The following is a 16660-nucleotide window of genomic DNA, read 5'->3' on the forward strand; positions in this document are numbered from 1 at the left end:
AAGTGTAGCGGTCTTCCAAACAGAATGTAAAAAATGTGGCCTTGATTATAGCACACTTAGAGAAAAAATTCAGTAAATCTGCCAATTTTCTACGTGGGAGTTATTTGCAATAATTAGAGAATTACCCATGAAATTCTAGGAAGGGGAAAATTGGAGACTTTAAAAAAAAAAAAAGGGTCTTGTCTGCCAGCAGTTTTAAGAAGCCCTTCTGTTTTACTTAACATTTATACAGGAGAATTAATTTTTTCTTGTCACCTACAACCCATCTGACAGAACCCCTTACATTCCAAGGAAGGACAACTCGCAGCATTCCTCCTCCTAGCTTGAGAAATCCCACTACACAATTTCCCCATACTGAGCTTACCAGGCCTGTGTAGGTTTTGCACAGATTTGACTGTTTTTCTCCATAAAAAAAGTAGCTTTTGCGGCATACATCAACTGTCATCAGGCCGGACACCATCTTTCCATAGGTGTATCTGTTCAAGAAAAATAGAAAAAGGCCAACAGTTAAGGAAGCCACTCCGTAAGTGGTATAAACTGCCATTTACAGACAGAAAACTTCAAAAAGCTGCAGTGGAGGCTGTAAATTGCATTCATTTGGAGTGGATGGGGGTCCCTCACCCTCCATTTACATGCTCTTGGCTCACTTGAAAGGTAATACTTTAAACAGTGGAGGCTCCTCCGAAAAGGCAGTGGAGTTTTGCCCCGCTGCTTTCAGCAGAAGTAAAAAGTAATATGATAATAACAGAACGTTATTATCATTTCATTTTTATATGGCACCAGGTTAGGGCGGGGTGGGGCTGATTAGGGCTGGAGGGGACTGGAGGAGGAGTGCTTTGTGCACCATAAGTGTGCATGTCAGTTTGGCCGTCCATGTTGGGCCGACCAAACAGACATGTGCACTTTGTATTTCTCCACCAAGCTGAATTGCACAGCCGGGAGGAGAAAGTGCACGGGATTCCCACGCCCTGTGAGCGCCGAACCAGGTCACTCACACCAAACACGATGCTGCCGTCATGTTGGTGGCAGCAGCGTTGTGATTGGCTGGGGGGAGTCTGGGAGCCTGTGTGCTTCCCGGTAGAGGACAAGGACGAAGGAGACAAACCTGCCTCCCGACAAACCAAGTGTTTTTTGTTTTTTTATCCCTGCCCACCATCCCGTTCAGTGGCAGCTGCCAATGATTTTAAATAGAAAAGCAAGTGCAGGCATTCACCAAATGCAGCAGTGGACTACATGTTGACTTTGAGGCTGGGATAAGAACAGAAAAGGGGGCAGGCTATGTTTTTAACATTTTCACACTTTATATGCAATAATTCTACATGCAATGTAAATCTGTCAGATGAGAAATGGACAAGAGAGAATAATCTCAGCAATTTTACCAGGCAATAAATATGTCTGATTCCATATGTTCCTGTGTTCAGACACACACAAAGTCAATATCAGTGCTCCTTGGGGCTGCCAACATTAACTGAAACATTCTGAACGCAATTTGACAACCACATAATGATGCTAGAATTTGAGTGAGACACTAAGGTGGTCATTCTAACCCTGGCGGTAAAAACCGCCAGGGCGAATGACCGCGGTAGCACCGCCAACAGGCTGGCGGTGCACCGCTGGGCATTCTGACCGCAGCGGTTCAGCCGCGGCCAGAAACAGAAAGTCGGCGGTGTACCGGCGACTTTCCGCTGCCCTTGAGAATCCTCCATGGCGGTGGAGCGCGCTCCGCCGCCATGGGGATCCTGACACCCCCTACCGCCATCCTGTTCCTGGCGGGTCTCCCGCCAGGAACAGGATGGCGGTAGGGGGTGCCGCAGGGCAACTGGGGGCCCCTGCAGTGCCCATGCCAATGGCATGGGCACTGCAGGGGCCCCCGTAAGAGGGCCCCAAAAAGAATTTCAGTGTCTGCCTAGCAGACACTGAAATTCGCGACGGGTGCTACTGCACCCGTCGCACTCCAGCAACTCCGCCGGCTCCATTCGGAGCCGGCTTCATCGTTGCTGGGACTTTCCCGCTGTGCTGGCGGGCGGCCTTTTGGCGGTCGCCCGCCAGCACAGCGGGAAAGCCAGAATGGCCACCGCGGTCTTGTGACCGCGGTGCGGTCATTTGGCGGTAACCGCATGGCGGGCGGCGACCGCCGCCCGCCGCGGTTAGAATCACCGCCTAAATGTTTAACTTTCATAAATAAATTCCACTGTCCGACTGAATGCTTAATATTACATTTGTCTTTGGTGCCAGTTTTTTTGGGGCAGAGTTGTTTTTGAAAACAACAATGTATAAGTTGACTGACAGACTCTGCGTGATTCTGCCCGCCTTCTGCTGCCAAACTTTAACCCCCAAATTGTAGGATCATGAATATTTTTTTTCCATTTCCAACACTCATTATGGCTCCACCCAATTAATAAAACTGCAGTTGACATCTCAAGTGTCAATTTTTAAATACATTTGACTCCACCTAGGTGAATCTGCTGTAGTATTTGCTCACAAAGCTGATGATGTTTTGTATATGAAATAGACCTAAAATTTCAACAATTCCCCAACAGCCAATTGAATTTTCCCAGCCACAGAGAGAAAAAATGCATTTCCTGCACCCCAACTTCGAAGTTTCTGGAGTATGAAATGCTGCTGCAAACATCTAGGCCCAGATTTACTAAGGGCTTGCATGGTCCCTGGGTCATGCAAGGCGATGCAAGTCAACGGAAGCCCTTAACTGCGATTTACTAAGCCACACAAAGATACATTGCATGGTTTAATAAATCCAGGGTAATGCAAGGCAGCGTGTATTGTTGCTTTGCATTACCATGAATTAAGAAGGAGTTCCAAGTGGTGGAGTATGGGTGTTTCCATGCATCCAGCCATTGATTTTGGTACAATCCCAGATGTACTTCAGGTCAGTAAACCGGGATTGGGTCCAAATGGTGCACCTCTTAGACCGAAGTGTGACCAGGGGAAATGTCTTTACTTCTCTTCGTTACTTCTTATTTCCATGTGAGCACAGAGAGAAAGAGGAATATGCCTTTGCAGATTATTTTTGTGAAGGAATGTATTCCTTTCTTGACAAAAAAAGATATAGAGAGATATAGCTATTTGCTTTTGCTTGATGGGAACAAAGTTCACTTCCTGCATGAGAGAGCTGTCAAGTAGCTCTCCATTGCAGAAAGTGGAGTTTTCATCTGTCTTCTCTGGATGCATATGCAGGGAGCTCCAGCTTCCAGAAGCTTCCAGCTTGGGGGAGCAATGCTGGCACCCATAGGATGCGGGCAGCCGGCTGGGACCCTAGGGCACTGAGGCCCCCCAGGTCCTGTCACTCTCTCTCTCTTCCATCCCATAATGGGATGGAAAAGAGAGGGAGAGAGAAAGTCATTGCAATGGTCTCTCCATGCAAGGACTTTTCAGCACCAATCACTTGGGGCATAATGGGTAAGGTTACAGACCCTCCCAATGAAAGCTGAGGTTTCTAGTCCTGATGTGTATGTGGTCATTCCCTAGTTTCATTTATTTTTCAACATCAAAAGTTGTAGGTTCATATTAAAAGGTGATCTCATTCTTTTTATTTGACAAATACAAATCTTTTATAATTTGTACAGAAATATCTCATTTTAAGTATATAATCCATCAAAGCCTAAAAAACTCTCTCTCACTCTCTCTTTCAATTTCTGTTTTTCAGTCTCTTTCCCCCACTCACACACCCACACAGAACCTTACCCACCCACTCACAGACCCCTCACACTCATGCACCCACTCACGGACCCACTCAGTACCTCATGCAACCACTCACAGCCCCACTCAGACCTCACACACCCACTCACAGACCCACTGAACCCACTCACAGACCCACTCAGACCCTTGTGCACCCACTCACAGACCCACTGAAACTCTTACACACCCACTCACAGACACACAGAGAAACCTACGCGCCCACTAGGACACTGATGCACCCACTCTCCCACCCAGACACTGTCATGCCCACTCTCACCCCCAGATACACCCACTCAAGCCTATTCTCACACCCAGAGAGACAGGCCATGGCCAACTCCCACTGCACACCGCCAAAAGGCTGTGTGCAGTATGGGGTTGGGTGAACAGGGGGGTTTGCTGCAGGGTGTGGCTTCAGGCCAGGCCCTTCAGCCAATGGCGGTAGTTGGATTAACGTATAGTAATGAAAATTACTTCATGTTAAAAAAACATAGAAATTCACTGGAAAAAAACTAAGGTTACACGTTATAGCTACGAAATAGAATTAAAGAAGCATAGAAATTAAACTAAAACCTGACCCTATCTATAACATCCCTGTAACCTTTGTTTTTTAACATATTAAACCATAAAAATTCTCCAAGGCCCTCGCCATGCACTGCTAATTACCCCACAAAGTTACGGCACTCATGACGTCTTTGATAACATCATTAATAATGTCAATGAAACAACAGAAGTAAAATTACTAATCAGATTACTTTGCATGGCCGGGGCGCGAGTTATAGTTATCTTAGGGCAAGAGTTATAGTTACTTTAGATAACTGAGACTGTAACAGATGAATTTCTATGGTTTGGTACGTTTAAAATGTGAGCCTAACTATAACATCCCTGTAGCCATTGTTTTTTTAAGTGGGAAAAAAAAATATATAAATATATATATATATATATATATATATATAAGAAGTCTTTGAAAATAATTTTTGTACATAATGTAGAATTGGATATAATGCATTTTAGCTTAATATAGTTGTATTGAATATCGTTTTAGGTGTTAGAGCCTTTAATATAACTGTTTAAATATTTTTAATATAGTTGTCCGTTTCAGTGTGTAAGGATCTTTTATATACAATTAATGATGTATAATTTAGTGCCAGGTTGTTTTCGTTTGTAAGGGAATATGGGGGTATAATTAACCATATAAACAATGAATTAATTGTGATTTTCATTATTTAACTATAGTTTGTGATTTTTAAGGTGTAAATTTTATTTTTCTATAGTTGAATTAAATTACCAATTTATAACTTAGTATTTTTTTTAGAGGTCTTTTAGGGGAACAGGATTGAAAGTCATTTAATTTACAAGTGTTTTTACTACAAAGTACTTTTGTTAATGAAATAATTATTTGCTAATTAATTGGATACATAGTTTAATATATTAATAAGTATGCAAATTATTTGTTGTATTTTATTTAATTGTTGATTGATTGATAGCTGCACTTATCAATGAATTTCATAAAATGCATTTTAATTCTGTTATTTGTTTTTGATTGTATTTGTTTTATCTAAGTAAATTTTAATATTATTAATGTGTTATTTTTTTCTTTTTACCTTTCTGGGTTGCTGTTTTTTGGATGGAAATACGGAGGCAAGTGAATAGACTTTAAATCTATTTATTTTGATTATTATTTATTAAATTGGTTTTATATTTTTTTATACAACACAATACATTTAATTGCATTTTTTATAACGCATAAATAATTTTTATTTTGAATATGCTTTAATTATTAACTATTGTTAGGTACTCATAAGTTTATTAAAAATGATTAGGAATTGCAACTGTATATTTAACACACCTAACTCCAACACTTTCCCTGCTTTTGCTTACTTTGGACTAGTAGTAGTAAATCTAACCCCTCCAATGTTCAGCACTTTTCTTACTGTTTCTTAGATTGGAGCAGGAAAAGTAAATCTAACCCCTCCAAAGTCCAACACTTTCCTTACTATTGGTTTGATGGACGTGGGGAATATTTAATCTAACCCTTCAAAAGTCCAAAACGTCTGTTTACATTGGAGTGGTAACAGTTAATTTAACAGTCCAACACTTTTCCTACTTTTGGTTAAATTGGAGTTAAAGTAAAGTCAGCCTGAAACATTTTTGCTAGTATAGTTTATTTTTAATTGCTCTTCATTTTAAATATTTTTTTAATGTTGAAATGTATTATGTTAGTAAAATTGTAGGTGTTTATATGTTAATTGTATGTTTTAATCAATTGTTATATGGTTTTTTTTAATATATGCTTGTTAATGTGTAAATTATTGTTAATATTAGTAACAGTGTTTAAAAATTCTTAGATTTTTAAAGTATATATATATATATATATATATATATATATATATATATATATGTCCAACAACTACAAAAAAGTATGTCAGCACGCTCAGGATTCAGGTAAAGTGAAAGACAAGTTTAATCAAAACACAACGCGTTTCGGCTGACACAGCAGCCTTGGTCACGTGTTATTCGTCACCCATCCACCATTGCTAAATACTAACCAGTCATGAACATAAAAATGAGACAAACAACAGCAGCTACCAGATAAGAAAAGGAAAGAAACAAAGGACTGGGTATTGTATTTTCAATAGGACAATGTGTAGTGACTAATCTTAATGAATTTTTAATGAATTCTAATGATTATAAAGCATTTAAAAGAACTTAACATCTGTTCTAATACTAATATAGTGTGTTAACAGGGGATTTACTTTCAATTTTGTATTTTCACTTTTATTTTTCATTTTATTTTTATATATATTTATTGGATTTGGGGATAAATGATTATTTATTATATGTATTTATGTGTTCTTTCAGATTTAATGGGTCGGATGAAACTAATGCTGCTTTCTACCTGCTACCGCGCTCTCTCTACATTGCACGTTATTGGGTGTTGTCAATGCTTATTATCAGATAAGAAATTGTTAAAGAATCTGTTCGATATTGCTGATCTGTCTTATTAACATCAACTGTATAAGTAGTGATATAGGGGTTTTACTATTGCAGTTAGTGTGGTTAAGGTTTTTAATTAATTTTTACACTGCATGGTTGTAGTTCACCTTTGGACCTATAAGTAATAATATTTAATTATGATACATGAGTCTGGTGGACTTTCAATCTATGATATATCTTTACCTTCCGTCCTTGCATGTAATTTTACCCCATTTTATATCTATCTTTACGGTTACATGGTTGTAGAATTATGTATTTATATATTCATATGTCGATATATTTATACATATTTATTTATTTATCTATATATGTGATAATTGTGTATATTGGTACAGATCTGATTAGTTAATGTAACCCAGATATAATTTTCTATGAGGTTGTAATTTCTTAGGAGGTGTTGAACCTAAGGTTCTTTGTTTCTTTCCTTTTCTTATCTGGTAGCTGCTGTTGTTTGTCTAATTTTTATGTTCATGACAGGTTAGTATTTAGCAATGGTGGATGGGTGACGAATAACACATGACCAAGGCTGCTGTGTCAGCCGAAACGCGTTGTGTTTTGATTAAACTTGTCTTTCACTTTACCTGAATCCTGAGCGTGCTGACATACTTTTTTGTTGTTGTTGGATTTATTATTACCGGCTTGCTCGTGCCGGTCTCTGCACCACCCCTCTTGGGCCATATGAGTTCTCTTCGAGCGTTTGAAGTTGACTTTATTATGTAGAACTCTACGGCGGGCCGCCAGAAACAGACGCTGTACTTTGCATCAACTTCCGCCTGAAGCGCCTCCTGCTCTTCTGACTCCGGGATTAATTGCAAGGTGAACAGAAGTGGCATTGTGCCGGCGCTGCTCTTTGTATTGCACTTTCTGGCTACTCTGTGGCCGGGTAGTGCGTTGCTACAGAACGCCGATATTGTGGACAATACCGTGCTTGAACTCCTCCGGTTCCTTGCATTTACGGTTAGCGTCTTCGACGCTCAGCTCCCGTGTATTTTACTGCCGCGTTTGACATCCGCGGCGTGATAATTGGATATCTCTACGACATGTTTTTTGGAGCTGCACCTGAATCGTAGCCGTATATGGGAGAATGTGAAACGGAAATAGATTATTAAGACCCGTTTTTCGTTTTTCCTTTTCCTTCTGTGCGGAGTATTTATTTTGACCGTTTATCCAATATCGACTTTTGTGGACCAAACATTTGTGATTTCATCTTTCACCGTTGTCGGACGGACCTGGAAGGAAGCTTATGCAGGCTTGAGGTATGTTATTTGCCTCGCTGTTGTTCAAAATTATTTTTTGAATCAATATCCGGTGGTTTACAATACAGTTGCAGCTGTCATTTATTATTTTTATAGACAATAATTCCTGGCTTATTTAGGCAAGGGGAACTAGGAACTTTCCTAGGGGATTCACGGCTTCTGTGAGTTTCAGTTTGATCTTACTCATTGCAGTAACCTTGCATGATGGATGATGATATAGAGAATGAGAGGCGGTTGGCAGCACAAACACTATTTTCTAAAGACACAATTAGGAAGAATCCTCATATACACTGTCAGGAAAGTAACAATGATTTAAATGCTGTACTACATAAATTGGAGAAATTGAGCAAAGCCGAAATATCCAAATGGTGGGATGCTACATCTTTGCAAAATTATGTCGACCAACAAATGGTCCCAAGGGGCCTGCGTATCTTCATTACACCATCATATGAGACACCCAATCCAGAGATGTTAAAGGAATGGGCAGAAAATTCAGCTTTGAGCTCCAGACATATGCTTCAGATACTTATAAAATATGCGTGGCAGGACCGGAAAACCCTATTAGGGAATATTAAGAGAATAAAAGATGATTTGGACTCACGTTCTGAGAAGGATATGATATCCAAATTTATGGAAACAATGAACATCAGATTGAAGAAATATGAGGAGGAAATTTAAATAAAAAAACAACTAAAACTGCATAGAGACATAGGGGATTATGAAAGCGGAAGAATTCTGACTTTCAACAGGAAATATGATCATTTATACAAATCATCCCCTGTCCGTCTCCCTATGATGGAGAGACAATCTTCTTTGGAAACTGATGTGGAAAGTGCAAAGGAATCGGACATCCCCAGTTCTACTGAGAGTGAGAAGTCTATTGAAGAAGTCACCAACAAACCAGCAACTTTTTTAGACGAATATCGCCTGCTGCGACGCGGCAGGCAAATATCCAAGAACCAACAAGGACAAAGTTCCAATTACAAAGGCAGGACATCAGGCCGAAGAGGAAGACGAGGCGGAATCAGAAGAGGCGAGAGGGAGTCAGAAATCGTAACAAGAGCAAATTTCGACATGGGGCAAGTAGGAAAAACAACAAAAAGCTCCAACCCATAAACATAATGGATGAAAATATGGTGAATAAAACTATTGTGAATTTATCTAACTTTGTGCTATCTGAGAGTGATAAATCTACATTATGTTTAGGTCTCTCTTTCTGCCCTATAGAATGTTTTGATTACGCAGAGACAAGGATTGACTTTTTCAAATTTATTAGGAAATTGAAGTTGAAAAAATGGTTTAAACAAAAGAATTCCCCTGATGTGGGGGTTGAGGGCTCTCATAGGGATGTTTCCCATGATGTGCTTAATATCAGTGATGTTGACTCTTTGATTGCATTGTATGAATTAGAGAATAATGTTGTTGACTCCACTACAACTAGAAGTGTTTACCAAATTCTTGATGATTTAAATATTACGTATGATTTGTCTGTTCCCACTGGTTTTAAGCCCAGATCTACATTCTTTCCTATCATGAACCACGATAACATTGATACATTCTATGATTTGGTGGTAAAAGATTTGACACAATTTCGCCATAAAACATGGTTTAAATCCAAATGTAATCACAATCTAACACAATCCCAAATTCTTTTTATTACATCTCCGGCAAGTGATGCAGACACAATTGTCTGCCCGGCTGACAAAGGCGGTAATATAGTACTTATGGAAAAACAGAAGTACATTGATGAAGTTATGTGTCAACTTAATAACACCCAATTTTATAAAGTTACCACCAAAAAAGTATATACCAACAGTATTGTGGGGATTTGGCAGTTGCTCATGGAATGGAAAGATAAGGGCTTACTACTATGGGAAGAATATTGTTTTCTAAAAAGAGATTTTCCCAAACTACTGGTGCTGTATATTCTTCCCAAGATTCATAAAAATAGGACCAATCCACCAGGAAGACCTATAGGGGCATATTTATACTCCGTTTGCGCCGAATTAGCGTAGTTTTTTTCGACGCAAATTCGGCGCAAAACTAACGCCATATTTATACTTTGGCGTTAGACGCGTCTAGCGCCAAAGTATGAGGAAAGAGCGTCATTTTTTTGCGTGAACGCCTTCCTTGCGTTAATGAGATGCAAGGTAGGCGTTCCCGTCCAAAAAAATGACTGCGACACAAATGCGTCGTATTTATACTCCCGGGCAAAAATCACGCCCGGGAGTAGGCGGGGCAAAAAACCCCGCATTTGCGCCTCTTTTTAACGCCTGGGTCAGGGCAGGCGTTAAGGGACCTGTGGCCTCAAAATGAGCCCACAGCTGCCCTCCTATGCCCCCAGGGACCCCCCCTGCCACCCTTGCCCACCCCAGGAGGACACCCAAGGATGGAGGGACCCATCCCAGGGACATTCAGGTAAGTTCAGGTAAGTATACATTTTTATTTTTTTTATATTTTTTTTTGGCATAGGGGGGCCTGATTTGTGCCCCCCTACATGCCTCAATGCCCAATGACCATGCCCAGGGGACATAAGTCCCCTGGGCATGGCCATTGGGCAAGGGGCCATGACTCCTGTCTTTACTAAGACAGGAGTCATGTAAATGGCGTCTGGGCGTCGTTAAAAATGGCGCAAATCGGGTGGAGGCGATTTTTTAGCGTCAACCTGACTTGCACCATTTTTAAGACGCCCTAACGCCATTTTCCCCAACGCCGGCGCTGCCTGGTGTACGTGGTTTTTTTCCACGCACACCAGGCAGCGCCGGTCTGCTAGCGCCGGCTAACGCCATTCAATAAATACGGCGCCCGCATGGCGCTTCCGAATGGCGTTAGCCGGTGCTAAACTTTTTGACGCTAAACTGCGTTAGCGCAGTTTAGCGTCAAAAAGTATAAATACGGGCCATAGTATCTTCATGTGGTAGTGTATTGGAAAATGTCTCCAAATATGTTGACCATTTTCTGAGAGAATTTGTTGTCAATCTTCCCTCTTATGTTCGCGACACTAAGGATTTTCTTGGGAAGCTTGAGGGTATTGTATGGGAAGATGATTTCCTGCTAATAACCTTGGATGTCAATTCCCTGTATACTATTATCGACCATGAAAAAGGCATTGCAGCCTGTAGACATTTCTTAGATGCCAGATCACTGAAATATCTGGCAGACACTGGAATGATAATCAACATGATAAGATACTGTCTGATGAACAACTTTTTCTTGTTTAATGGGGTCCTTTATCAACAAATTCTTGGGACTGCGATGGGCACTTGCTTTGCTCCGAGTTTTGCCTGCCTTTTTTTAGGCTGGTGGGAAGAGAATATTTTTAAAGATGAAGAAAAATATCCAGAAACCAATCAGGCAATTCTATGGCTAAGATATATTGATGACCTTTTCATTATTTGGAAAGGTTCTGAGGAAGAAGCTTCCCATTTTGTTTGTAAATTAAACAATAATGATTTGAATATAGGTTTGACATACAAAATGAGTAGGTCTTCTATTGAGTTTTTGGATACATTGATAAAGATTGATGTAAATAAGGTTAATACTGAACTCTTCCGAAAGTGCACAGCAGGTAACAGCCTACTACATGCATCTAGTGGACACCAAGTGGAGTATCCCCTACGGAGAGTTGCTAAGGGCTAAAAGAGTTAGCAGTACTAATGAAGCCTTTGAAGTTGAGCAGAAAGAGATGATCTTGAGATTCAAACAGTGGGGGTACCCTGACTGGGTTATCAAAAAAGCAATTGATAAAATTGAGGTTATACAAAGAACTGACATCCTTTTTGACAATACTCCCAAACAAAAGATGGACAGCAATGATGACATCAGACTTATTATAACTTATAGTGATGATACAAAACAAGTTAGGAATATCATTGCAAAAAATTGGAAGATACTAAAAAGTGATCCTGTTATTGGTGATTTAATATTAAATAGACCTCAGATCACGTACAGAAGAGGACGTAGTTTACAGGACATGTTAAGGTCTAATGATATTACCACCATATCACAACTCAAACAACATGGCTTACAAGGTTTTTTTCCCTGTGGGCATTGTAAAGCATGCCGTAACAGTGTTATGCGTAAACAATATGCACTATGCAAACCCGGTAAAAACAGGCCAATTAACCAATTTATAACATGTAGTACTCCGTTTGTCATTTATATATTGGAATGCCCGTGTCAAAGATGGTACGTTGGCAGCACCAAGCATAGTGTTAAGAAACGGGTTATGGAACATATGCAAGCCATAACTTCAGTTGATGAACATTATCCTGTAGCAAGGCATTTCAAAGAAAAACATAATTCCGATTGGACTCAGTTGTCTTACTTTGGCATTGAACATGTCCCTTCATTTCATAGAGGGGGCAATAGGGAACTAACATTGAGGAAAAAAGAGTCAAAATATATTTTAGATTTAGAGACAAAGATACCCAAAGGATTGAATATTGGGGAGGAATTGAATACCCATTTATATGATAATTGAGAACTAACTATAATTGGGTATTGTATTTTCAATAGGACAATGTGTAGTGACTAATCTTAATGAATTTTAATGAATTCTAATGATTATAAAGCATTTAAAAGAACTTAACAACTGTTCTAATACTAATATAGTGTGTTAACAGGGGATGTACTTTCACTTTTGTATTTTCACTTTTATTTTTAATTTTATTTTTATATATATTTATTGGATTTGGGGATAAATGATTATTTATTATATGTATTTATGTGTTCTTTCAGATTTAATGGGTCGGATGAAACTAATGCTGCTTTCTACCTGCTACCGCGCTCTCTCTACATTGCACGTTATTGGGTGTTGTCAATGCTTATTATCAGATAAGAAATTGTTAAAGAATATGTTCGATATTGCTGATCTGTCTTATTAACATCAACCTTATAAGTAGTGATATAGGGGTTTTACTATTGCAGTTAGTGTGGTTAAGGTTTTTAATTAATTTTTACAACACATGGTTGTAGTTCACCTTTGGACCTATAAGTAATAATATTTAATTATGATACATGAATCTGGTGGACTTTCAATCTATGATATATCTTTACCTTCCGTCCTTGCATGTAATTTTACCCCATTTTATATCTATCTTTACGGTTACATGGTTGTAGAATTATGTATTTATATATTTATATATTCATATGTCGATATATTTATACATATTTATTTATTTATCTATATATGTGATAATTGCGTATATTGGTACAGATCTGATTAGTTAATGTAACCCAGATATAATTTTCTATGAGGTTGTAATTTCTTAGGAGTTGTTGAACCTAAGGTTCTTTGTTTCTTTCCTTTTCTTATCTGGTAGCTGTTGTTGTTTGTCTCATTTTTATGTTCATGACTGGTTAGTATTTAGCAATGGTGGATGGGTGACGAATAACACGTGACCAAGGCTGCTGTGTCAGCCGAAACGCGTTGTGTTTTGATTAAACTTGTCTTTCACTTTACCTGAATCCTGAGCGTGCTGACATACTTTTTTGTTGTTGTTGGATTTATTATTACCGGCTTGCTCGTGCCGGTCTCTGCACTACCCCTCTTGGGCCATATGAGTTCTCTTCGAGCATTTGAAGTTGACTTTAATATATATATATATGTATATGCATATATATAGATATATATATATATGTCAATCGAACTCGGTGAATATAGGAAAATACCGGATGACTGCACAATGCCACAGGGATCGTGTTCGGTAAAGAGAAAAATATCCAACAAAGAAAGAAGGAGATTCTTTCAATGTAAATCCACCGTCAGCAATTTATTAGAAAAAATCAATCAATGGTAATAAAATTAGAACAAATTCACCATCACGCTGTCCTGGCCAAATGTCTAAGCGTTTCGGCAAACGCCTTCAACTGGATATATAAATACACAAAATGTATATATTTAGTTAAAGTACTAATGGAACAATTTTTATACTAATTTTAATATGTAAATTCGGTTACATACAGTTTTTTGTTGTATATTCATTTACTAACTTTTACTTTTAAGTTATTAATATTCTTAATGTAATGTTCTGTAAACAATATACATATTTATATGTATATACATATGTATACATTTACAAATATATTTAATTTACATTACTTACAAAACTTTTTTTAATTTTGTTTTGTTTTTGAAGTGTCATAATTTAAATGAACTACTTATAATGCTATGTATACTGGTAGTTTGATATGCTTACCTTTTTGACGCTGTTCTGTTCCATGGTATTTGTGACAGACAATATGTTTGACACAATATTTTGGTATTTTTGTATGTGAGTCTTGTTCTCAATATTCTGTCATAAAACTGAGGATTGCTGTAAAAGCAATTATACAAATGTGAGATGGAGTAATGGAGAGATGAGGAGCTCCAAAGGAGGGTGGTAATGAGGGAATCCCTGGAGAAGGAGGTCATAGAGTGGCACCAACAATGATTGCCACACTGGGGACCACCAGTTCTAAATATGGCCCTAGGTGTTTGTGTGACCTGGCCCGGACTCAGACAGTGAGACACAATGCCAGTGACCCTTCCACAGCTCATTGTCCATGGTGCAGAGTCTCTAGGGTGACCGCTTCACCCTGATCACTATGAATTCTCCAAACTGTTTTATCTTTCATTTAAATGGCCTGAACGGGTAAACAACAATAATAATGTGAATTGCAGCCATTAGTAAAATAAAAGTTAAAAAAATTAACTTTAAAAAGCATATTTGATCCTGCTTGTATCTCAGAAACCCGTGTATCCTAACTCTCAAAGCATGGCTACAAATTAAAACATTCTTCTTTAGTGCATAACTCAAATGCATGTGAAGGCACACAGAGATTGTATATTTCATCACATTTTAGCTTTAGTTCCCTACACCTTTGACAGTGTTATGTACACTTTCACACACAACGACACCCACCCGCCATCATATGAGAAACTTCCAGCCACTTCTAAATTTTTAGCCATCACTGCATTTTGATGATGCTTGTTCTTAGCTTTTGTTACATTAAAAACCCCCAGCTTGCTTAGGGATCTTTTTAAAAAAAAAGTCAGGAATGACTAAGGCTGTCACATTAGACATGCTGCTACTTGGCAGCTGTTCACACCTGTTAGAAATGGGGTCTTTGGTTGGCAGTCAGGTTACCCCCTGTCCAAGCAAGGACCCTCACTTTAGTCAAGGAAAAGAGAATCACCCTCAGCTAACCCCAGCTTACCCCCTTGGTAGCCTGGCACAGAGTGCTAGGTGTAAAGGATTTGTACCAACACACAAAGTAACTTAATGAAAACACAATAAAATGACACAACACAGATTTAGAAAAATAGGAAATATTTATCTAAACAAAACAAGACCAAAACGACAAATATCCACCATACCCAAGTTTTGTTATTAATTTAAATGCAAAAAGAGTCTTAAATCCTTTAGAAAACAATGCTAACACTGTTAGCGTTGAAAAGTACTTGGGTCGCGTTAAAATAACTCGCACAGGTGAGTGTGCGTTGAAAAAGGTACGAGGTGTGTCGATTTCTCACCCGCAAGCAAGCTCGTGCATCATTTGTCCTTCTCCGGTCAGACCGGCGTGCGTCGTTTCTCCTCCCTGCACGGGTGAGTGTGCGTCGAAAAAGGTACACGGTGCAGCGATTTCTCACCCGAAAGCGAGTTCGTGCGTCATTTGTCCTTCTCCGGTCGGACCGGCGTGCGTTGTTTCTCCTCCCCGCAGGGGAGCGATGAGTCGATCCAGGCATCACTCGGGTCCGGGCAGCCGTTGTGTTGTTTTACCATGGCTAGCAAGGGTTGCGTCGAAAATCCTGCTGCACGGTGATAGCAAAACCACGCTGTGTGGGTTGCGACAATACCAACCTCCGTCAGCGATGCAGCGCATTGTTTCTCCAGCCGCGTGTGTCGATCTCCCAATCGCGCTGCAAGCACTGCATTGATTCTTGAGCCGCTCTCGGCGGTTGCATCGGAAATTTCCCCGCACTGCTATCTGTGCGTGGATTTTCAGGCTTGGTCTGCCAGTTTCACCTGTCAAGGCCCCAGGAACTGGATAGGGCATCACTTGGCAGGGCAGGAGTCTCAGCAGAGAGTCCAGGTGCTGGCAGGGGAAGCCTTTGATGGCCCTGAGACTTCAACAACAGGAGGTACGCTCAGGATAAGCCCAGGGAGATTTCTTCACAAGCAGGAATGCACAACAAAGTCCAGTCTTTGTCCCCTTTCACCAGGCAGAAGCAGCAACTGCAAGATAGCTCCACAAAGCACAGTCACAGGCAGGGCAGCTCTTTTTTCTCAACTCTTCAGCTCTTCTCCAGGCAGAGGTTCCTCTTGGCTTCCAGAAGTGATCTAAAGTCTGTGGTTTTGGGTGCCCTTCTTATACCCATTTTGCCCTTTGAAGTAGGCTTACTTCAAAGAAAAGTCTCTCTTGTTTGTGAGATCCTGCCTTGCCCAGGCTAGGCCCCAGACACACACACCAGGGGGTTGGAGACTGCATTGTGTGAGGGCAGGTAGAGCCCTTTCAGGTGTGAGTGACCACTACTCCCCTCCCTCCTACACAGATGGCTCATCAGGATATGCCGGCCCTGGACACCTCTAGTACACTCCACTAAGAAAGTACTAGTAAATCAAATACGCCAATCATGAATAAACCAATCAACAATACAATTTACACAGAGAGCATATGCACTTTAGCACTGGTTAGCAGTGGTAAAGGGCTCAGAGTTCTAAAGCCAACAG

At 39.8% G+C, this 16660-nt stretch overlaps 1 protein-coding gene across 2 annotated transcripts in view; it reads right to left on the minus strand.

Moving 5' to 3' along the window:
• The window catches only part of LOC138303675 (alpha-2-macroglobulin-like protein 1), a 599538-nt gene that overhangs the window by 422868 nt on the left and 160010 nt on the right, over positions 1-16660 (minus strand). For both annotated transcript variants that reach the window (XM_069242992.1, XM_069242993.1), the window contains exon 8: positions 365-476. In XM_069242992.1, coding sequence (XP_069099093.1) covers positions 365-476 — 112 coding nt within the window. The remainder of the gene's footprint in view (positions 1-364; positions 477-16660) is intronic.

This window comes from Pleurodeles waltl, chromosome 7, assembly GCF_031143425.1.
Source record: "Pleurodeles waltl isolate 20211129_DDA chromosome 7, aPleWal1.hap1.20221129, whole genome shotgun sequence".
NCBI lineage: Eukaryota > Metazoa > Chordata > Amphibia > Caudata > Salamandridae > Pleurodeles > Pleurodeles waltl.